Source organism: Phyllobates terribilis, unplaced genomic scaffold (assembly GCF_046119375.1).
Source record: "Phyllobates terribilis strain yellow unplaced genomic scaffold, ASM4611937v1 Scaffold_13__5_contigs__length_258822181, whole genome shotgun sequence".
In the NCBI taxonomy this organism is placed as follows: domain Eukaryota; kingdom Metazoa; phylum Chordata; class Amphibia; order Anura; family Dendrobatidae; genus Phyllobates; species Phyllobates terribilis.
The window spans coordinates 140,147,727-140,172,080 of record NW_027362773.1 but is presented as its reverse complement, the minus strand read 5'-3'; the positions used below and the strand labels follow the sequence as shown (position 1 = coordinate 140,172,080).

At 41.6% G+C, this 24,354-nt stretch overlaps 1 protein-coding gene across 4 annotated transcripts; it reads left to right on the top strand.

The window, feature by feature from the left end:
* Positions 1-22,766, top strand: SIGIRR (single Ig and TIR domain containing). 4 transcript variants are annotated; one of them, XM_073658733.1, is made up of 10 exons: positions 1-258; positions 514-568; positions 8,353-8,542; positions 10,327-10,457; positions 13,729-13,869; positions 15,966-16,109; positions 17,203-17,305; positions 18,297-18,447; positions 19,802-19,964; positions 20,057-22,766. In XM_073658733.1, exons 2-10 carry the CDS (start codon positions 559-561, stop codon positions 20,215-20,217), a joined length of 1,194 nt encoding a protein of 397 aa, XP_073514834.1. In that variant the 5' UTR covers positions 1-258; positions 514-558; the 3' UTR covers positions 20,218-22,766. The 4 variants fall into 4 exon arrangements, with proteins under 4 accessions (XP_073514834.1, XP_073514832.1, XP_073514833.1 ...); XM_073658731.1 differs by having other exon boundaries at positions 8,350-8,542; XM_073658732.1 differs by having other exon boundaries at positions 511-568.
* The last annotated feature ends 1,588 nt before the right edge of the window (positions 22,767-24,354 follow it).

The window sequence follows — 24,354 nt, the reverse complement described above, 5'->3', positions numbered from 1 at the left end:
CACCGCCTCTTGCTCCTCCTCACACAGGTGTTGTAGGTGCCAGGCTAGGAGCATAGTACAGAAGAGCGCTTGGGCTCTAGGTAACAGTTGTGTGTCTTTGTAGTGGATAGGAAGGGCTGAAATCCTGTAAAGTTGCCTGGTTTGTGGCTCCGTTCCCTTCCCGCTGGATGCTGTGCATTCTTCCTGATCATGGGTCTTCTGGAAGCTCTGGGTTGACATCTCAGGAGGAAATCCTTAGCTGCTTACTCTGTCGTCCAGGTCTGTACACTGCTGCCTTGTCTTCTTTCATTATTTCTTGCAATTGGTAACAGTTTCTGTCTATAATTTATGTATCTCTTGTGTAATATCTGCATGAAGGCAAGTTCCTGGTACCAGCACCTGGGACATTTACGTGACCTTGAGACTGTCACATTTTATATTGTGTTTTTATATTGCCTGTGTTGTTACTGTCACATTATTTCATTTATACGTCATGGCACCTGGTGTCACATGTTCTTCTCTGTCTTTTAGCAGCTCGGACACATATTCATCTCGGCGATAAGCAAGTGACGTTCTAAGATGATGGCTGGTGAGGATTGCCACTTACTTACATTTTGACCTACCTAACAAGTGCAGCATGACAATAATGGTTGCCAGTGACAATTCTTCCATGGTCATCCTGTTATTACCAGTAATTGAAATTATTAGGGAAATTGGAAGTTTTCTTTCTGAAGTTCTTGCCCAAACTCGTATTTAGAAAATGTTTGTGCACCATTTCTGGAAATTAACACAGAGGGAGATCCATAGAGCTTTAACGCCAGAACAATGTTGTAAAATGTGCCACATGGTGCACCATCTTTGTGTCACATTCCATGTCCAGTGCATAGAGTCTTGATTCACGGTGTGTGGTGCTAGATGGAAACACAAGAAGCAATGGGATGAAACTGAAAGGGAGAAGATACAGATTAGATATTAGAAAAAACTTTTTGACAGTGAGGGTGATCAATAAGTGGAGCAGGCGGCCACGAGAGGTGGTGAGTTCTCCTTCAATGGAAGTCTTCAGAGGTTGGACAGACATCTGTCTGAGATGGTTTAGTGAATCCTGCATTGAGCAGGGGGTTGGACACGATGACCCTGGAGGTCCCTTCCAACTCTAACATTCTGGGATGCTATGATTCTAGATGCCACCAAAGTTGGCTTTTGATTAAGTATCCCAGCCAGAATGACCTGTCAAGGATGTTATAGAGAAGGAGGAGTCGATCAGATATACATTTTTGTGGGAAAAGTTTCTGTAGATCTACCATTTTATAGGCCGTCCTATTCAGTGATTGACAGTCTTCCATGTATGATCCTGAATGCAGTCATAATTGTCAATCATTAGTACAATCGCCCACTGCATGCAAACATGAATAAAATACAACTTCTACTGAATATTTTCCAACAAGCCTGTGTATCATTCTGCTCAGCTTCTCCTTCTCTACGCCATGCTGTCCATAGAGTACAACATAACAGGTTCCCTTTAAGTCATACATGTCATGGTTCGTGGGCCATATCTGGCACACAGGGTGATTTATATTTGGCCCAGAACCACCACCCCTATGTGGGGTCCATTATACTGTATGGAGGACTTTACCGGACCCATTATACTTTATGGAGGACTATGTGAGGCCCGTTATTCTGTATGGAGGACTATGCGGGGCCTGTTATTCTGTATGGAGGACTATGCGGGGCCCGTTATTCAGTATGGAGGACTATGCGGGGCCCGTTATTCAGTATGGAGGACTATGCGGGGCCCGTTATTCAGTATGGAGGACTATGCGGGGCCCGTTATTCAGTATGGAGGACTATGCGGGGCCCGTTATTCTGTATGGAGGACTATGCGGGGCCCGTTATTCTGTATGGAGGACTATGCGGGGCCCGTTATTCTGTATGGAGGACTATGCGGGCCCGTTATTCTGTATGGAGGACTATGCGGGGCCCTTTATTCTGTATGGAGGACTATGCGGGGCCCTTTATTCTGTATGGAGGACTATGCGGGACCCTTTATTCTGAATGGAGGACTATGCGGGGCCCGTTATTCTGTATGGAGGACTATGCGGGGCCCGTTATTCTGTATGGAGGACTATGCGGGGCCCGTTATTCTGTATGGAGGACTATGCGGGGCCCTTTATTCTGTATGGAGGACTATGCGGGGCCCTTTATTCTGAATGGAGGACTATGCGGGGCCCGTTATTCTGTATACTGGTTGGCTCACGACTTTGTTCAAGTTTTCCATTTTGACCTTCTGTGTGTTTGAATTTGACACCCCTGCCTTAAGTTAATCCAGAGAGAGGCACCATCTTTGTGGCTCTTCAGGGCCCATTTTCTTGGTTGGTTACATTTAGTTTAAGTATGCATGGCAGCAGACATATTCCTCTCTGCAGACCTAGGGATGGAGGGGTTGGGTAACCAGTAGACATAAAAGCTTAGGTGCCACCTGCCCCCCACTAGGAATCTGTCAGAACCGATTAGGGTACGAACACATGGGGTGCCAGGGTAATTTTTCTAAAAAGTATTGTTAATTAATTTCTCATTGTTATTGGACACTCGGTTTTGCAGGATTGAGTTATATACCCTTGGCAGCTAATGCAGCAGATTTTCCATATTGAAAATTTGCTGCAGTTTGTGGTTCCAGCCTTTGCAAATCTCATGCACAAACTGCGGAGAATACCCACAGCATAAATTGATCATGTGCTTGTTTTTCCAGAAGCAGCGCCACTATTGTTCACAGGCTGTGAGTGGTATTGCATTTCAGTTCTATTTCAGCAACACTTTCATTATTGCACTATTCTCTTCACCCCTTAGCTCTAGGTGTAATGCCCATTTGTCCACAACACTGAGGACTTAGGACCTAAGGGCTGATGATTGTAAACTTTGGAATGCAGATTTTTTTTTTTTAATAGCTGAAGTGGAAGCAAAGACAAAAAACATTCATCAAAGATCATACAGTGTCATATTAGGGTGTTGTCTCCTGGGCTGCAGAGAATTGGCATTGTGTGTTTATCGAGGGCCAAAATTTCTTCTTAGATTATAATGAAAGATTAGGACAGGTATGCTGAAAGTATGTTCCTTGTCTTGCTCTTTCCTAAGGTTACCTTCACCTGCCGTGGGTTTATTTCTGCAGCAGTGTCCTTCACAAGTATAGCCACATGGATTATTCTGTGGATTGTATAGGGATATGCTGTGGATTTCACTACTCGCTGACTATGCAATAAGTGAGATCTTCAGATCTTTTTGCAAAATTTGACTGGGTTTTTGAAAATCCCATCCAGTTGCATTGCATTACACATTATTGTAGATTTTTAGTGCAGACTGAAAATTGGCCTGAGGGTATTTGCGCATTTTTATCGACTGTCCAATAATTACTCGTCATTTGGCAACCCTGGTTCTCAATAGGAAACCTACGTGGTTTTTAGGACTGCTCCGATTATCCACCCGAAAAAGTGCCCAGAAACCGCTCCAAATAATTCTCCTATTCATTTCCATGTAAGGGTATGTGCACACAAGTCTTTTCTGAAGAGTTTTCAGAGCAAAAAATGAGCAAAACCTCCATTGTTTTTCAGGAGGATTTTGGAGAGTTTCCACTCCTAAACCTCCAATCTTTGAGTGCTCATATCCAAAAATTGACTTACTGTTCCTATGTTCAGGCTTTGGAGCATCTTTTAACTGCTTCAGTTTTCCAGAAAACACCAAGCTGTGAAAAGAAATGAGTGAACCATTTTTTCAGGCGTTTTCCCGGATGGAAGATGCTTCATACTTTACAACAGAAGTGAATGTGAAGGCAATAAAATGCCCAGAACATGCCTAGGTGTCTTGGAACGTTTTGTGAGTGTGACCGCATGAAAAAAAAAAAAGCTGGCGTTTTACTAATTGCTTAATGAACTTAGTAAAACGCCCACAAATCACCCAAAAAACTGCTACAAGAAACACTTAAAGAAACCCTCCAATGAACTTTTTTTTGATAAACGTGTATGTAGTGTCAGTGTGTAAATATTCTCGCCTACCCCTGTCTTCTGCAGCATCCAGTGCTGCTCTGCTCCTCTTCACAGTGACGTCACCACTTTTTACACTAGTGTCTGTGTCACTCGGCAGTGGGTTTTACAATGTAAGTCTATGGATTGTCATAGGCTTACACTGTAAAAGAGACTTCCGGCTTGTGCATAGAGCACAGCGTGATCCGGCAAGTCGGAATAGTCGTCACGTGACTCGGAAGAGGAGCGATGTTGGAAACAGGAGAAGACGGCAGTAGGTGAGTATATTAACACACTGACACTACAGTACATGCACATATACACAGATTTAGGGAGAAGAAAAAGTTAATGGGAAGATTCTTTAAGAAAATGTCAACAAAAATATTTAGAAAACGCTTGAAAAACGTTCATAAAAGACGTTTGAGGGGGAAAAAATTGCTGTGGTTTCCATTTGAAAACCAGGTTGGTTTTGCCCTCCTGAAAAAGCTGATGTGTGAACATACTCTGAGGGTGCTCGCAGCACTCATGATCGCACTGCGGCGGTTTCTTCCAGCCTGAATATGGCTTATCAATTTTCTCGACATGTTTTTTGTAGTGGATACTTTTATTCCTCATAAATTGATGATTCTGAACAGTCCTTTACTTCACAGCTCTGCTCCTTACTGTTCCTCTCTATTTCCTAGCAATGGAAGAATAAATTGACCCCTGGCATTTCTCGGAGGACCTGTCCTGTTGATTTGGCTCGGCATTATGTAATGCTTAGTGTTTCCCTTTGGTGGCGCTGCAGAGTTATCGACACTTACTATGTACACCAATCAAGGCTGTTTGCTTGGAGTCACGGGGATCTATATGATCAGTTTATTGTCAAGGGACTTTTCTAGCTATGATGGGTTAGAAGAGAGCAGGGCAAGGGGAATCATATCGTCATGGACTGTTTTATGACCGCTTGTGTCTGCTGTACCCTGGGGAGGATACCAGCTGCTATTCACTCTGGCCGGTATCATACTCATATGTTCATCAGTCGGAGGAACGGATCCGTGTGATACAAATATAGAGTTGTTGTAAACCAGTCCTCTTCTATGAAGGTGAATCAGTGACTTTCTGAGTGCCGGTCACAGCAGAACAGTGCTCCTCATTGTTGGCTGTTTTTGGCCGGTTGCTGGGTGGAGGAGTGGTCATGTCAATTATCAGTTAAATTAGTCACTAAGTATTTTTCCAAAGTCTTACCTTATAATTTATTTCCACCCCTGCCTTATATGACTTGCAGTCACGGATGGGATGATTCTTTACTATGCCATGGGTCAATAGATATTGCCTTCTGACCTAAGGTTACAGTATACAACTCATCCTCTTTCCGAAAGAGCGTCCGCTCTACCCTGTCCATACCACTGATGGTCACAAATTAAAGTCGCGCTATGTTAGCTATTCATAATGAACAAAAATCTTCTTCATAACCAAAATGTTTTCAGCCTAGTAACAACGTAATGGGTAAGCTGATAACTTTCTGATGGGTGGGGATCTGACTGCTAGGACCCGCACCGGTCGGCAGAACCGGGAGCTTTTATCCCGAGTGGAACGCATTTATCCCTTTTACAAAATGGTCCGACCGCTTCTCCAATCATTTTCTCTGGTGCTGCCAGAAAAAGCCATGCGCATCGCTCGACAGCCCCATAGAGAATGAATGGAGTAACAGTTGAGCAGGCGCATTACCGATCCATACTAACTTGATCGGTGCTGGTCCCAGCGGTCATATCCCCACCGATCAACAAGTTATCACCGATCCCGCTCATAGGGGATAACTTGTTTTTACCAGAAAGCCCCTTTAAAGAGATATTCCAATTTCAGCAAATATTATAATATTTTTGTTTTTTTTTGTACAATGGAAAGTTATATAATTTTGTCATATACTTTATCAATTTTTGCAGATCTTAAAGATCTTCTAGAGCATAATAATTTATCATGGTCATTCGATCACTATACTGTACATGTGACCATCATATGACCCATACAGACTTGTATCCACTAGACGGAAGTAAATTACAGCAAGCAGAGATCTTGATAGTGAGGGATTGATACAAAATGTCTAAAAAAAAATGTAGAACTTTCCCATATACACAACTAATATTTTTTTTATGAAACCAGAATGCCACTTTAAGGGTAGACCCCTTTCCCATTGATAGAGCCCCCACCACCAACAAGAAAAAATCCATAAATTGACATCTTCTATTAAGTTGTTAAAAACTCTATGGTTGGAAAACTGGGTGACATCTCCTATGGCTGCCATATCTGCTGCCTTAGTGGTTGTCAGTCATGTAGCTTTCCCATGATTCTGTGCACCATTCCTGAAGCTGGGGAAGTACAGTATGACTGCGTAACTTGGAAAATAATTAAAAAGTAACAAAACTTTAGTAAGTTGTTAAAATGCTCACAGGTTTAGTTACTCTTTTTAATTTTGGAGGTCATCTTCCTATGGATACTATATCAATAAGTAAAGTCTCATCTTCCAACCAGTCCCTGTAATCCACACTCAAGGACTAAATGTTATACTGCAGTTGAGTATACGGGGTAACGTTTCTCCTTGTGGAGAGTGACAAGCCAAGTATGGCATGTCAGAGTGAGGTGACTTATACGCCATGCATGCTCCTCTGGGAAATCAAATATGCACATTGACTCTTCAGAAGAGGACTAGAACTCTAGCACCACCTATTGGAAGCAGCGATCCTAAAAGTCAATATCCTCTCTTTAACGAGCCTTGCAATATGACTTAGGATAAAAGCCAAAGCAAAATCTCAATTTGCAGATAGTGTTTCGGGGTATTGCCCCTCATCAGTGCAAAGTATGAGATCTGATCTGGCTAAGTGAGAGGCTCTGGACTGTGGCCTAAGGAGTAACTTTTCTGAGGGTGACAATTCAGGCCTGGCATGTCAGAGTGAGGAGACTTATAAGCCATGCATGCTCCGCTGGGAAATTAAATATGCACATTGTCTCTTCAGAAGAGGACTAGAACTCTAGTGCCACCTATTGGAGACTGCAATCCTAAAAGTCAATATTGACTTTAATTCCTGCCTTTTTGATGATTTCTCTTGTGAATGCAAAATTATGATGTGAATAATAATAGTAGCACATGTGGATGTCCACACGATCCGTATAGATGGGAGTATGGGCTCTCTGGACCAAGGGCCATATGTGACACTCCCACGGCAGGTTGGTCCCCCATCAGCCTAGGTATAGGGGTGACCCATGAAAAAACTTCTGGGAGGTTGTGACCATGGATGTAATACTCCTGCATCGTTTTTCTGTAGAAGATTCCTGGCATTGATCAATGGAAACCATTGTTTATAGTCCACAAACACCATATCATCCAGAATTCAGACACTGCCGGACCGATCCCACCAATATTTATATGTGAAACACAAGTGGAGGCCAGAAAGGAGGAATGTAAGGACAGAAGACTGGAGTCACGTCTGCCAATTTATTCCTAATAATAAACAGAGGCATACTTGCCTTCCAGTACGCCCGCTGATCCAGCGCAGGCCAATTCGAAGGTCTCCACCATCTCTTGATTGGACAATCACAGAACATCTGCAACTATAGAGGTCAGGTGAAAAGACATCAGAGAAGCATCAGACGTCACGGTCTTCTAAAGCTACGGCTAATCACAAGCTACTACAGTGCTGTGACTTCCAAACGGAGCAGCCACAGCTTCCTCAGCCAGCGGAGACCCCCTTAGCGGCCTGTGCTAGATCTGTAGTGGTGCTGGAAGGTGAGTACGCCTCCATTTATTATTTTGAATAAATCCATTACCAAAAAAAAATTACTGTTGGACAACCTCTTTACGGAATCAGATAATTTTAGTCTTTAGGTATATATTTTTTTGAGATTCCAGGATGAATAATTTTTCCATTTTTTTAGTTTCCTACTTTGAAAAATCTCCATGAACGCCTCTCAATTCAGGGCAAGTATGTCCTTCCCGGTGTATCATCAGATGTTGGGACAGCTCTGAAGTTCCCTGCTTTTGTGGGAACTGAAGTTGTCACGTGCCAGACGAGATCTGGTGGCATTATTAGATGAGCTGTAGACCACATTAGACCCCTGGCAATCAGCTGTCCTCTGTTGCTAGTATTCCATTTGCCTGCAGCGCCACCACTGGTTTTATGAAGCATTACACATTTCCTATTTAATTAATAGGTTTCATGTAATGTGTTGACACGCTAGGCCTCCATAGCAATCGCCAACCATCATAGCTATTATCTAGTCTGGCTGATAGATCCTGTATTCTCTGACTTTATTTCCTAGTGTGTTTGCTTTTAATTAAAAATATAGTATTTAATATTATTGATATCCCCCAATTCTTTTCTAGAAGGTAGAGAATGCGGGTTTCCGATTTCTTTCATTTCACCCCCGACCATAGAGGAGGAGCTGTGGCCGCACCTTGGCACCACCGTGTCCCTTAATTGTACGCTGCAGGTACTAAGCTCATGTAATGGCAGTGTCACGTGGCAGAAGGACGGGAAGGCAGCGGAGCACCCATACACCGGGCACGACACTGTGTGGTAAGAGAGCGTTCTGTTACCGATCCGATCTGTGTTATTTACAAGGTATGATTTGGAGGGTGTAAGTACAGTAATTATTCCACTAATAGAAGTTCACTAACAGGTCTGGAACGCCCATAAAATTTATTGTAGAATGAGAACTGGTTAATCAAACGGCGTTGACAGGAATATGAAGTAATACTTCTCTAGTTTCTCTGAAAGTCACTAGGCCTAGCATTAGGGAGCACGGCAGCCTAGTCTGGGGGCTATAACTAAACCCCCCTTGATGTATACCCTACATACCCTATATATCCCTGTGGGCATTTTCCACTTAACTGTAGTTGGGATACTTCTAGCCTTTATTCTATGAGAGTCAAAAGTGAAAAATTACCCACCCCAGTCTATAATTGGATCTCCCCAGTGATCTTGAAAATGGGGCTTTACAAGGCCCCATCTGAATGGAGCGAACGTCAACCATGCGCACCTCCAATCCATTCATTGTCCATGGGACTGCCGGAAAACACTGAGCGCTCTACTCGGCTATCTTGGGCAGTCCATAGACTATGAATGAAGTGAAGGTGCGCATGGTTGACCATCATATCATTCAGAGCAGAGCCCTGTTCTTAGGATCACTGGAGGTCACAGTGGTTGGACCCCTAACAATCATTGTTATCCCAATCCAATGGAGAGGGGATAACTTGCTGTCTTGGGAAAACCCCTTTAAAAAATTGTGTTTTAAAAAAAATTCAAATTGTGCCAAAATGTTGTGACATTTCAAAGGTTTTGCATCAGAAAACTACCGAAAACATCTTGATGAATTTGACCTTATATATCCATCCACTCCTTTTCTTCTGCTTTATAACATGAAGCCAGACTATTGGACACCATTGTAATAGAGACAGGTTCCCTTTAACTTTGGGATCGCGTTCTTGTCTACTTGGATCAGACCAAGCACGTCCAAAAAGGGCTTGCTTAGTGTAAAACTTGGTGAGGGAAATCGGCCGCCTTAGTGACACCTCGGATGTAGCTTAGATAAGGAAGTTCATACAAATACTGTAAATGCTGTTATTAATAAAAAAAAATCTAGAAAACTACCTATGTTCTGAGAAGATTGCTCGCAGTTCCTTGTCGAAGCCTCACATTAAGGGGTAGTTGTATGAGGTTTCAGATGGGGACGGGGATATTCTCAGGTGATAAAGGGATTGGTCCACCATAATAATTTAAGATGAGAGTTATTACCTACAACCATTTATCCATCCTTGTTATGTCCAGCAGTAATTGACTATCAGTGTAATTTATGTTAATCTCATGATTGCTTACTGCTAAGACCATCCTTTTCATGATCTAAAATACACAGAATAAAACACCTTTGCAACTCGTCTTAGTTACAAGTTTCCAGTCAGTTTGAGTCTTCAATGCCTTTAGAAACCTGTTTCTATGGTAACAGACTACAAACAAATCCTCTGTAGTCAGGCCTGGCAGTCAAACTTTGTTCCATCTTTCCCCTATGCCTTATTAGCCAAGCAAATGTATGTAAGCCAGAAATACAGATAAGATAAATAATTGCATTTTAACCACAAAGTGCATCAAGCAATGATCTGAAGTTGGGCAACACAATAAATTGTGTGTGACAGTGCTATTTATAACTATAATTTATAAGATATAAGGTGCAGTTTGATCTGTGTACGCTTAATGAAAGGTTCAGTGTCTTACAAGGAGAGAAATAGGATTCGTCTATTATGTAAACATAATTATAATGTCATTTAGCTTTAATTCTATTATTAATAATTTTTTTTCTTGCACAGGAATGGTCTCAACAGTTCCGTGAAATTCCTCTCCAGCATCTTAGGTGTTAATCTTACCACCGAAGATGATTATGGGAGGTTTACCTGTAACCTGCAGAATGTGTCTGCCTCATTTACACTCCACAAAACAGGTACCGATTAGATCGATTAAATGAAATGAAATCCTCTGTGCGCCCCCCCCCCGACTGACTCCTCAATGTGGTCCCCGTGTGACTCCTCAGTGCGACCCCCCCCCCCCATGACTCCTGACTCCTCAGTGCAACCCCTCCCCCCATGACTTCTCAGTGCGGCATTCATGGTGTGCTACATTGTGAATTCAGTTTCTTAGTATTACTGTATGGAAAATTCCAATGTCTGCTCAGATTAGCACTAATGATGATGTAGATGAAGGTGATCTGGTTCAGGGTGGACATTCCATTGGTGCAACCTAGGCAGCTGCGTAGGGTCCAAAGAGGTAAGGGGCCCACTATCCCCTCCAAAGCAGATGAAATTGTGCATTATAATCATTATCGGACTGCAAATGTCCCATATACTGTTCTTGCACAGGGACCCTCTTCTGTCTGTGTCCACTCCTGGGGCAATATCATTATACCCTACTCTAAAAATACAACGTAAAAAAAAAAAAAAAAAACATAAGTGAAAACAGCATAAGATGTAATAAAGATCTATCACTGATCTACTAAAATGTATATGTGCTCTTTGAACGGCGCTCATGTCCTTTCATTTTGGTGTAACCATAAGGCTAGTTTCACACATCTGCATCTCTCCGGTACCGGAGATATCTATGTCCCGTGTGGCAACCATATGCCGCATCAAGATCACACGGACAGCGCCTGGGAATCAGCGCTACAGTTAGCACTGTTCCCAAGCACCAGGTTCTGAACACTACCCTCATCATGGTTCCCTGCCGGTGCTGCGATCAGCACCAGCAGGGACAATGATGAGGATAGTGGTAGTCTGCTCCCACAGTGTGCCCACCTGTAAAAATAAGAATAAAATAATAAAATTCATGTACTCACCTCTCCTCAGTGTCCCCCACTGTAATCCATGTGACAGCTGCTGACGAGGAGCCGGGGAGAATGAGCAGCTCCGGAGCTGCTGCTCAGGAGCAGTGTCCTGTCACTCACTGAGCGCAGCTCTGGCTCATTCTTCCTGGCTCCTCAGCAGCAGCGGTCGCATGGATTACAGTGGGGGACACCTAAGAGAGGTGAGTACATGGATTTTATTATTCTATTCTTATTTTTACAGGTGGGGACACTGCAGGAGCAGACTACCACTACCCTCATCATTGTCCCTGCTGGTGCTGAACGCAGCACCAGCAGGTTACCATGATGAGGGCAGCTTTCAGCACCGGCACTTGGGGACAGTGCTAACGGTAGCACTGATTCCCAGGCGCCGGCATGTGACACACGGATTTCATCCGTGCGGTACATTTTGCGGACCGTGTATCCGCATAAAAAACGGACTTGTCTCCATGTTGAGCACACGGACACACGGTCTGTGAAAACACACTGAGGTGTGCACAGACCCATTTATTTGAATGGGTCTGTGTGTGTCAGTGTCTCCGGTACATGTGGAAACTGTCACCACACGTACCGGAGACAGCGACGTGTGAAAGAGGTCTAAGGAAGCTCGGTCAACTTTTCTTTCACGGCAACTTTTCCCTACCACATTGTTGTCAGCAGCACATCTCTTGTTTATACAAAGCAATCTGCTGCCTCTCCAACGATAATTTTTATGCAATCAACAACAAAGTGTTTTCGTGTTTTGTCATTTAATTGCTCCGGGGAGGGGAAGTTTACATTAAATATGATTGGGAATGATCATTTGTAACAGTGTAAAATTGCCTTAAAGGGGTTTATCCATGAACAAAAGTTGATTTTAATCAATAGATCTGGGAATAATAATAATTTCCACAATTGGATGTGTTTAAATAAAATGTTCCTGTGCTGAGATAATCTTATAAATGTGCCCCTGCTGTGTACTGTGTAATGGCTGTGTCTGACCGTACAGGAGCATGGTCTGATCATACCACAGCTCCTGGGCAGGAGGGAAGCAAAAGAGTATACATACATTACAGCAGGGGATCACAGCTGATTCTTTGTGGTAAAACATTTCCCTTCCTGTTTTTGAACAATGTTTTACTTCAAAGAAAGAATCATTTTCCATCCTTTACTGTAATGTCTGTATACTTTTTCTCCTCCCCTTGCCCTAGAGCTGTAGTATGATCAGACCATGTTCCTGCATGATCAGACACAGCCATTACACAGTACACAGCAGGGGCACATTTATAAGATTATCTCAGCACAGGAACATTTAATTTAATCACATCCAATTGTGGAACTTATTATTATTCCAAGATCTATTGATTAAAATCAACTTTTGTTTGTGGGAAAACCCCTTTAAATATTTTGGATATCTTACATAATTGGCCTATAATTACTTTTTGAATATCTGTAGAAAGACTTTGCTAGTTAGTAAAGTCCTGTGATTACAGCAGACTAGGCACTGATCCAAGCCGTATTAAAAAGTGTAGCAACACAGGTGAAGGGGCAGAGTGGCAAGCATAACATGGGCTAGCAGGATTGTAGAAACGGTGACTATTGGATGGGCCACAGTTCCATTATATCTGATAACATTTTACTGTCAGGGGATTGGGAAGGAATCAAGATCCATAGCTCAAACTGCTGAAATTTGAAGAAAACCGCTGTCACAAAGGTAATAATCTCAGTTGATAATATAGGACCCTCAAAGGAAAAAAAAATTGGAGAAAGAGAAAAACGGGAGCTACCGAAGTATAGCCATTAAGAAGAATAGACATAGAGGTGAGATCTGCTATCTATGCCATCACGTTGATGCTTTGTGCGATGGATGAGCAGCACGGTGGCTCAGTGGTTAGCACTGCAGCCTTGCAGCGCTGGGGTCTTTGGTTCAAATCCCACTTAGGACAAAATCTGCAAGGAGTTTGTACGTTCTCCCCGTGTTTGTGTATTTGATTTTCCTCCGGGTTCTCCGGTTTCCTTCCCCACTCCAAAGACATACTGATAGGGAATGTAGATTGTGAGCCCCAATGGGGACAGGGATGAGCGCTGTGGAATATGAGGTGGAAAAATAATAACTTTGTATACGGTCTTGGGATATAGAGTTACAGAGGCTATTATGATGCCTTATGGCCCTGCTATGTCATAAGACCCCCTATATAATATATTCCTGTATGAAAGGAATGCTTACAGCGTTTTCTCCTGAATAGTCTCGCACAGCAGCTCCAGTTTCGATTATCATATCCCTACAGACCAGCTCCGCTTTGACATAACCTCAGATGAGGATGTATGCATGCTGCTGTAGGAATTATATGGCTTTTATATGTTCCATGTATTCATTTGCTACTGTTTGTGTCTGCAGATAAAGCCGGACACATAGCAGCAGTGGCCTTCGCTCTCTGCGTGTTTGCAGTCTTGGTCATCGGTATCATTCTTTACATCAAGTGTCGTCTGAGCGTTAATCTTTGGTACCGAGACAAATATGGAGACCCAGAAATAAATGGTAGGTGTCAATATGGAAATTAGTTTCTGCGCCAGTACTGGATATAATAATGGTCTGCTAGTTGTAATTACTGAATATTGGTAACAGGACTGTTTTGGGGGAAATTCCAGAACCTTTTTGTTCTGATTGGGATCTCTTCTGTAACATGTGGGGCTACTGCCTGAAGTGCAGTGATGGACTTGTTCGCCAAAATTAAAATAAATATTTTTATTCTACAAAAGTAGCAAAACTTACAAAAAATGATAAAAATTGTAGACCACTGTAAATGCGCTGATCCTCAGAATAAAGTTATCATGTGAACTATACCCTATAGTAAAAGCCTTAAAGAGGTATTCCCATCTCTAAGATTTTATCCCAATATGTAGTAGGTGTAACAATAATAATATCAGCAAATACCTCCAATTAGAAATGTAGTATAGTTTTTCTGATTTGCTGTCGCTTACCCATGTGCAGGCATTGCAGTAGCTTAGGTATCCATGGTTACGACCATTGATATAGCAACAGTCAGTTCTTATTGGTCGGAACCATGGATACCTAAGCTACTGCAATGCCCTGCACATGGGTAAAGCGACATAGCGAATCAGAAGAACTATACTACATTTTTAATTGGAGGCATTTGCTACTATTATTATTTTTACACCTACTACATATTGGGATAGGATCTTGGAGATGGGAATACCGCTTTAACTAAAAAATTAAAACAATTCCAGATTTATTTTTTTTAGCTGCATCACAAAAAAATAGAATAAAAAGTAAGTATGGTATGTAGAACAAATTAATTTGAAGGAAAACTTTTGTTAATAAAAGTTAAAGGGTTAATCTCATCTTTGGTTTTCAGGAGCGCACATTTCTTCAGCCCCTGATTTCCAAATTGCTTGGGGATGATTGATCGACAGTTATGGCCATCGGCACCAACACGCTGCTGGTCTGAACTGTGCTCTCCTGTTGCTGCTATATGAGGCAGTTTTGCCCCTGAAGCATTGGAAGCACATTGTAACTGGAATTGGGAAGTAACATTATCCTTCAGCGATCCCTGACAGCCTCAGTGTAGACCGTACAAGCTCACTATGAAAAAGCTTGTAAGCACTGTTCATGTTTAGCCTCTAGTATTAGGCCAAACATGAGCAGCGCTTACAAGTAGTGATGAGCGCAAGTGCTCATTACTCGAGTTTGTGTAGGGTGCTCGGGTATGCACCAAGTATAGCGGGTGTTCGAGTGACATGTTCGAGCCCTCGCTGCTGCATGTTTTGCGGCTGTAAAACACAAAAGATGCTGGAATTGCCCATGTTTGTCAGGCAATCCCCGCATGTTTTATGGTTGTTCAACAGCTGCAAAACATGCAGCAACGAGGGCTTGAACATGTCACTCAAGCACCCGTGATACTCGGAGCATACCCGAGCACCCTGGGCAAACGCTAGTAGGGAGCACTTGCTCTCATCACTACTTTCGCCGTGTATGCTCGGGCGAGCACCGAGTAGTTACAGCTGCTCGGTGATATGTTTGAATCACTCTTGTGTGCATGATTTGCGACTGTTTGACAGCTTTAATACATGTGAGGAATTTCTCCATCTTACACATTCCTCACATGTATTAAAGCTGTCAAACCGTTGCAAATCATGCACACGGGAGTGATTCAACCATATCACCGAGCAGCTGTAAATACTCTGTGCTCGCCCGAGTATACTCGCCGAAAGGGTTAACAGAACATACTCGCTCATCACTACTTACAAGCTTTTTCCTCTTGCCAATGAGCAGTAAACAATAAAATAAAGAATGAAATATCTTGGGAGAACGAAACAAAATTTTATAAGCAATTCGCAAATTTATCCTTATTAGAAGAAAATTCCTTCAATCAAAAAGTTCTATGTTCCTCAAAATGGTAAAAAAAAAAAAAAAATACAACTGGTCCAACAGAACAAGCCCTGGTATGGCTAAAATAAAAAATGTATGGCATTTAGAATGCAAAAAAGAATTGCAATATCTGTGAGGCCCAAAAAGCTGTTCTGGTTAACTTCTATGCCAAAATATTGTAGAGTAACACCCACTAAATAATAATATTGTGTATTCAGCCAGTGTAATCACAGTGTTTTCCACAGATGGCCGCCTATTTGATGCATACGTCTCTTTTTGTCCTTCCAACATCGACACAAAGTTCACGAATTTCATCCTGAAGCCACAATTGGAGAACAGGTATGGCTACAAGCTGCACCTGGACGAGCAGAGTCTCCTGCCCAGCACAGGTAATGGTCAAAACGGAGTGTGTGGATTCAGCTAAACCACATGCGACCAGCTCAACAGATTCTCTCTACTGATTTTTTTGGGGTAGTAACACCTTTTTTGCTTTCATTTTTATTTCATAAATCAATAAAACAGATGAAAATAACTATGTAATTTGTCTTATCAGAGAAATCTGCTTCTTTCTCTACCAGGACGGATCTTTCACTCTCAATTCAGGAGTGTAAACAGATGTTCCCATTACTGAGATATGAAGATGACCGTTGGTGCTTATAACATTCTATGGAGAGGAGAGGAGCTATAGGCTGGCAGACATTCTGCTACAAGTTCTCCTGAAACAACGGTTACATTTCTCCATAGAACTTTTTGAGCACCAACTGTCATCTCCTATCTCAGTAATGGGAAAGTTTGTATTCACTGAAGACAGATTCTACCTGTGAATTAAGAATTTTGACAATGAAAGATCAGTCCTGGAGGAGAAAGAAGTAGGTTTCTCTGATAAGATATATTACCAAGTTACTTGTCTTCATGTGTGCTGTTGATTTCTGGAAAAAAAAAATTAAAATGATGGTCACTCTTTAAAGTGGAGATTCAGCATTAGACCATGTGAACACGTTCAGTACAAAAGTCAGGAACCGGCACCACGTGTGCTAAGCGTACCTTTGCTGTGGAACGCCAGGGACAGGAGCCGCTGCAGCAATCACCCTCATCAGCAGGTGCAACACTATCCTCCATAAGAGTCCATAAGAATACATACGAGGAGAAATACACGGGGTGGCACTCCACTAGAGCTAAAATCTTCTTTTATTCATGTACAAATAAAATCATGCAGGGAAGAGAGACTTCTTGTTTCTACATAGAGCTTGGAAGGATTCAGATAGTCAGTTTTTAATCACGTGATGTCATAGATCTAATAGAAAGGAGAAGTAGTAACTGTGTATAAAGGCAAAATGAGAAATTGTACGTACACAGTGCTGTATAATATGATGACTGCAATATATTAAGAGGATAAAAACTTTGATAGGAGAGATTTTTTAAATGCTCCTTAGATACTAAGTACTGAATACACAAACGCAAAGTCGTTTTCTTTGTATACAGAGCCTTCTGCTGAACTGCTGATGAATGTCAGCCGCAGCCGACGTCTGATTGTGGTTCTTTCGATGGCGTATCTAGAGCAGGAATGGTGCCAAAGTAACTTCAGGTGAGTTTATCTACTGAATTAAATTACAAGGTCGCCACCATTTTCTGCATATGGTGAAAGATTTAAGGGGGACGTTCAGTTTTAAGAGGCATTTACTGTACACTGCAAGCTTATTGTGATCAAGCATTGTTAAAAATACTCATTTCACGATGATCTTGCCGTGTAAACAGGCTGCCAATCACCCGATAAATGAACACACGATTTTCATGGACCCATTTTCTGTCTGTTTTTTATCCATAAATCAATTGGGGGTGGGGGTGGGGGGACTGGAGAGGTAAAAAAGCGCAAATACGGTCTTATCTGGTAACCAAGTGGTATAAAATATTAACGGTACACTCACCTGATAGGGTTATGACAGTCACAACTCCTATAGAAGATTGTAAGGGCTGCTGAGGGACCACCAACGAGATACGGTGCATTAAATGGGGAATATGATGGTTCAGAGTCCACGCTGCCCAAGGTTCAAAAGTACGATCACACACACAGGCTGTTTATTACGTCAACGCGTTTCAAGGTTTGTGGTTTTGTCCTGATGAAGAGGTTTGAAAACCTTGAAACACGTTGACATAATAAGCCGCATTCATTCTTCACCTTTGTGTATGATTGTACTTTTGTACCTTGCGCAGCGCAGACTCTGAACCACCGTATTCCACATCTATTCCATTGGTTTTTTTTTATCAGATCAAAAGCAAACAGTCTGCAAAATATCAGACAAGTGACCAGCCTCATTGGCTCTAATGGGTGCTTGTTCTATTCCTGAAAAATTTGGATACGTACAAGAAAAACAGAACTCTGAGTGAGCCCTTAGGTTGGAATTTTTGTTTTTTGATGTAAAATGCTTACATGTCCCAAAGGACCTTTTGATGATTGTTATAAGGCAGGCCCAGTAATGTCAACACACCTATGAGTGGTCTCCCTGTATGATGGCCATATACTTTCATAGGGCATTTCATGAGACAGCCCACTAATGGATTAGATTTTTTGTGCTTAGGGACGGCTTCTTCCGCCTCCTGGAACTCTCGCAGACGCCCATCTTCATTGTGTTTGAGAATCAGTACAAGGAGCTGCCTGCAGAAGTTATCCATCTACTCAACAGTCAGAAGGGGACATTGAAAATGCTGATGTGGAAGACCAATTCTGTGGTACGACTTTCTGTGGTGAATTTGGAGGAGAGGGAATATACGTTTTTCTGAGCAAAATGTACAGTGAATTTTGAATATTTTTACTAACGCAGTTCGGCTCCCTTCATGATCCTTTTTGGGCATGACTACAAGAGGAGCAGTATTTTATGGTCATAGGATACTCTTCTAGACTGTTACGAATGGTATTGTTGAGGGAGGGCAGCAATGACCCTTCACGGTTGACCAAGTGAGTGTCAAATTATTATGTTACAAGGTTGATTGCGCAATTCAACAGAAAGCCAGACTGAGACAGAGCTCTGTATGGGAGGATCCGGAGAATCTCTAACCCACGTTTTTTCTACTTAGCATTATATATTGTTTTGAGTATATCAATAGCCAATCACCTACAGCCATACTACAGGCTTAAACCAATGTTAGTACAATTATTACGGAAACACACATATGGTCATATTATCGTTAGTTCGGCACATGATGGAAAGTTACAAGGTTACACATCCCGGCTCAGACTAGTTAGATAACAGGAGCAGGGTGTCTCATAGAATGTTCTTGAGAGAAAATTGCATGTGAAACAGGAGAAAAGAATGAAAGAATGTATGCTCTGCAAGGAGTAATAATATGATTTTAGGAGCAAGCAACAGAAATTAAGTAACTATAAAAGTAACTATAGCATGAATATCGATATGTCCTTTACAGTATCTTACATTGGGTGACACTTCAACCTCCAAATCCTTGCTGAAACGAATATCTCAAAAATCAGCATTCAAGATTCGAGCTTTATCTGTAGCAAATTTACATATTGGAGAATATGCAATGTTAATTAATTTAAAGAGTAACTAAATTGTTTTCTTGTTTAATCATCCCTCAGGCATTGCAAAGTTCTTAGATTTTGTAAAGTTCGTTACTTTATTTCTCACCCTTCTCTCCCAGATACTATGCTGCGGTGCCCTTTCACATGCATAGTTTATGCTCTTTTAGAAGCTGCTTTCAACTGCTGCCTGGCAAGATCTGTACTCTATTTTCACACAAATCAAAGTACAGGGATTCTCCTGATTGAGTATTGGTATGGAGAGCAGAGGCACTCAGTTAAGGGAATACCCCTACTATGATTGTTTGTAAATACAGCAGGGATTTTGGCTGCGCAACGGTTGAAAGCAGCTTCAGAAGGATCATGAATTTGGCAGCCGATGATTTGAATGGGCACCGTGTAATGATTTATTTTTCCCGTGGTGGCGCAGAAGGTTGAAGTTACCAAAAGACCCTTCTATCACGTAGAAATAATCTAAAACAGAATGTTGTAAATGTATCTGCTATGGGAATAAATATTTGAGTCGTCTTATTGCATTTCTCAATATAGTCTCCAGCCTCGGAGTTCTGGAAGGAGCTTCGGCTGGCCCTCCCTCGGAAGATTTCACTCTCTGAAGGCAAAGGTGATCCTCAGATTCAGTGTCAGGATGATAAGGATCCAATGCTGACTGTAAATAACGAAGCAGCCGATCTTGACCCCGATGGAGATTTAGGTACCTTAAACCAGCATTTCCTTCTATCTCGCATTAAATTGCTTTCTTTGCCTATTTTCATCCATCTTTTTACCATTGTTCATTATCTTCAGGAGTCAGAAGAAGTTTCTATAAAGCTCCACCGCCTCGGATAGCCCCAGTGACGCGTGTCCCAGACAGAGAACCCGCAGATGTGGACATCTCAGATATAGGCTCGCGGAACTACTCTGCCAGAACAGATTATTATTGTCTGGTCACTGAGCCGGATCTATAGGAAGAATAAGCACGTGAAGGACATTGCAGGTGACCAGCGAAAAGACACGTCATGGTGAAGAAGGAAACCAACCGGAGCAGAGACTGGATGCAGACGATAATTATTTTTCTTAAAGCTGTGACAATGGGTTAATCAAGAGACAAACGTTAAGTGAAATAATCCCTTTATATCAGCTTATTCCGTTACCTCCATCATGATGTTCATGTTATGTCTAATTATTATGGTAGAGGTGGAAGAATATAATTACCAAAAGCAGCTTATGTCAGGAACAAAGCTAAAAATATCTGAGAGGGGCAAAACGAAGCTGAGGAATGCAGAAGTGACAGGTAAGACTGAAGAATTTCGTCATTACGAAATACTATGTTTTGGCGCGGTTATATAATCTATCATGAGAAAATTTAAAATGAAACAAATTGTATATAATTTTATTCTACGCTCTAAACTTTGAGTCAATAATCAGAGAAACGCTGCAAAATCAGGAGTTGTTAAATCCAGCATACTCTTCATATTCTTACGACGCACCTGTAGTTTCAGGTAACTTTTCAAGAATAAGTTTAGCTTGTAAGGTTGAAGGTAGACATCAATCCATCGAGTTCAACCTACACCCTAACATGTTGATCCAGAGGAAGGCAAAAACCCCATGAGGCAGATGCTAATTTCCACATATTAGGGGAAAAATTATTACCGACTCCGCATACGGAAATCAGACCAGTTCCTTGGGTCAACATCCCATCACAGAATCTAGTACCTATAACCTGTAATGTTATATTTTTCAAAAGACATCCTGGCTATTATTGTACTTTTGTAGTGAATCAGGCATTACAACATGTGGCAGAGAGTTCCATAGTCTCACTGCTCTTACAGTAAAGTATCCATAATGTCACTGCTCTTACTGGAAAGAATCCATAATGTCACTGCTCTTACGGTAAAGAATCCATAATCTCACTGCTATGACAGTAAAGAATCCATAATCTCACTGCTATGACAGTAAAGAATCCATAATCTCACTGCTCTGACAGTAAAGAATCCAAAATCTCACTGCTCTGACAGTAAAGAATCTGTGGCTGTGATAAGTAAACCTTTTCTTCTAGATGTAGAGGATGCCTCTTGTCACCGTCGCAGGCCTAGGTGTAAAAAAATTCATTAGAAAGATATCGGTACTGTTCCTTCATGTACTTTGTAATAAGATTACTCTTAACCCTTCGTCTTTCCAGATTGAATAACCCCAAATTTTATAACCTGTCTGGGTTCTTCAGTTCACCCATTCCTTTACCTCACGTGTATATGAGGAATAACACTATTTTTAGACACTGTATTTTCAATCTAACTTTTTATTCCTGCTCATTTTACGCTTAGAGTCCAGTAGGTGGTCCTAGTTAGTGATTTACAGCATTTTTCAGCAGCTTCCCCCTCTGAAGGGTCTAGCTCTAATTTTCAGTTGTCTCAGAGCTTCTTTGATATCTTCCATACACAGCACACAAAAACAGGGTGACTACTGCTCTTTTTCTTCTATTTAACACACAGACAGATGCCACAGCATAAAAGACTTTATACAGCAATACTGAGCTGTGTGGCTGTGACTCCAGCACATAAGTAAAATATGTAAAATCTGCTTGGTCTCTCACAATGCTGAGTGCGCCTCACTTCTCCTTCCCCTCCAAAGAGTATATTAGGCTCTGTAACCTGATACTTCAATTATCTGGCAGTCTATTTTGCTTTGACCCAGAGAGATTTTAGCTGTTTTTCATAGTGAATGATGAGTTCAGGAGATTTTCCATCCTATTATCTCAAATTATATAAGTGCAATAGATCAATTATCCGTCCACATCAGGTCACCTGGCGACCAAAACATCGGCAGTATGCAGTTAATTTTAAAAATGATCTTGAAAATAGGCAAAATTAGTCAAAATATGTTGTGCAGTTATTCTACTAGAGTGAGGCTTTAAAGGCACAGTCCCTGTGAAGTCTGCAGGCACCATGTTATACAGCAGGAGGAGCTGAGCCGATTGAAATAAGTTTGTGGGAAAAAAATTCACTCTAACTTTTTATTCATTGAAACTTCTGCTAATTCTGGGCTTAGGAGTCCAGTGGGCGGTCCTAATCAGTGATTTACTGCTATTTATGTATGTCAATCACTGACTAGGACCGCCCACTGGACTCCTAAGCCCAGATTGAGCAGAAGTTTCAGGTAATGAATCATTTCCCACAAACCTATATATATCAATCTGCTAAGCTCCTCCTGCTTTATAACATGGTGCCCAGAATGACCAAACTGGCAAGTTCCCTTTTAAAGAGATTTGTGTAAAATTACCAAAAACATGACTGCTTTCACCCCAGAACGGCACCTCTCTTGTCCATGGGCTATGTCTAATACTAAAGCTGACTTCTACTCGAATAAAGTGAGCCGAGCTGCAATGCCAATAACTGCCTGTGGATAAGAGAGGTGCTATTCCCCCCCCTTTAAAAAATATAGCTTTATTTTTCCAATTTTATAAAATCCTTTTAAGAAAAACTTTGTTTTATAAAATAAAAAAATCTTATAAAACTGAGCCAATGTGAAGAGTACATACCCTGACCAACAACATGATTAACTTTAAGGAGTATTCCCATCTCCAAGATCCTATCCCAATGTGTAGTAGGTGTAATAAAAATAATATGAGAAACTACCTCCAATTAGAAATGTAGTGTAGTTCTTCTGATTTGCTTTGTCGCTTACCCCATGTGCAGTGCATTGCAGTAGCTTAGGTATCCATGGTTACAACCACTCATATAGTGACAGTTAGTTGTTAGTGGTTATAACCATGGCTACCTAAGCTACTACAATGCCCTGCACATGGGGTAAGTGACTTAGTGAATCAGAAGAACTATACTACATTTCTAATTTTATTGCTAATATTATTATTATTATTATTATACCTACTACATCTTGAGATGGGTCTTCCCATCTAAAAGATCCTCTTTAATGACATGGGGGATCAGTGCTTTAGTGTGCAGTGCAATATAATTGTAATGACGCACGTATTGAAAAGGTCCGCTGTAAATGTCATTTTTGTCACACTCCTGACTCTCAATGTCACCAATGCCTTGGGACACTGCCCAATCACTTGACGATGCGGGCACAGGCTCCTGTGACGTTGAGTTGAGGGCCTGTTGACACTTGCCTCAAATTTCTAGAGCCACGTTCACACAAGGGTTATATAGAATCTGTGACGTGTGTACTCAGTATTATAGTCGACCCCAACCAAAGGCACGTACATAAAACGATTGTCAGCGGACGGTTTTTAAAGGGCTTGTCCATTTTATTTTAACAAAGGACATGATTTTGTGTCACTTGTTAATTGAGAAGTTTTACAGGTTCTCTTCCTGGACTTGTTATTGCCGCCTTCCTCATAGGTCTGCTAGTCTGGAAATGGCTGATGGCGGAGGAGCATGTGATCACACCTGTCCATCAGCCTCCACCAATTAAAAAGATCTGGTCGTATGAAAACCTGTTTTTCAATTGGAGAAGGCTGACGGACATATCTAGTCACATCCTCCTCACATGTGTGGCCATTTTATAGACAGGAGAGGTGTACAATCTGTGGGGAAACTTGTACTAACAAGGAGGGAACCTGTAATACTTAGATTTGTTAAAATTACGATAATGTGGACAACCCCTTTAAATGCCAATATATTAGATGCGGTCACTGTGACGTGGTGCTTCAGACTCAGGGAATCCCTATATGATGATTATGGGTCAAAATATGAATTTAAGCGTTATATCCAACTTGTTTTATTATTTCAATGCATCTAAAATGAAAAAGTGAAGCAACTTTGCAAACTTTTGCAACTTTGTGTCTGCATCTCCCATGCTGATCTATAGACTGCCAGAGAACCCTATGTGCCGACAATTGTTACTCTACACCCTATACTATACGTAGGCGAGTGACAGGCCAGAGGAAGGGACCCAACACTTGACTATACGCAGGGTTTCTGTAGTCTGTAACCATGTAGACTCATGGGTTTGCATAGGAGCTGCAGACACAAAGCGGTGGGAGTTGGATGGGATCTGACTGCTGTATACTAAATTATATGCATTGGGAGTGCAATAAAGTTCTTGTAGCGTAAACTGGTACAGTCTGGAAGGCATGTGATTCT

Bases quoted from the DNA above. Each gene is read 5' to 3' on its own strand.
- SIGIRR (XM_073658731.1), top strand. The intron at 13,870-15,965 runs GTAGGTGTCAAT...TGTTTTCCACAG, and splicing joins TGGAGACCCAGAAATAAATG to ATGGCCGCCTATTTGATGCA. The intron at 18,448-19,801 runs GTACGACTTTCT...TTCTCAATATAG, and splicing joins TGTGGAAGACCAATTCTGTG to TCTCCAGCCTCGGAGTTCTG.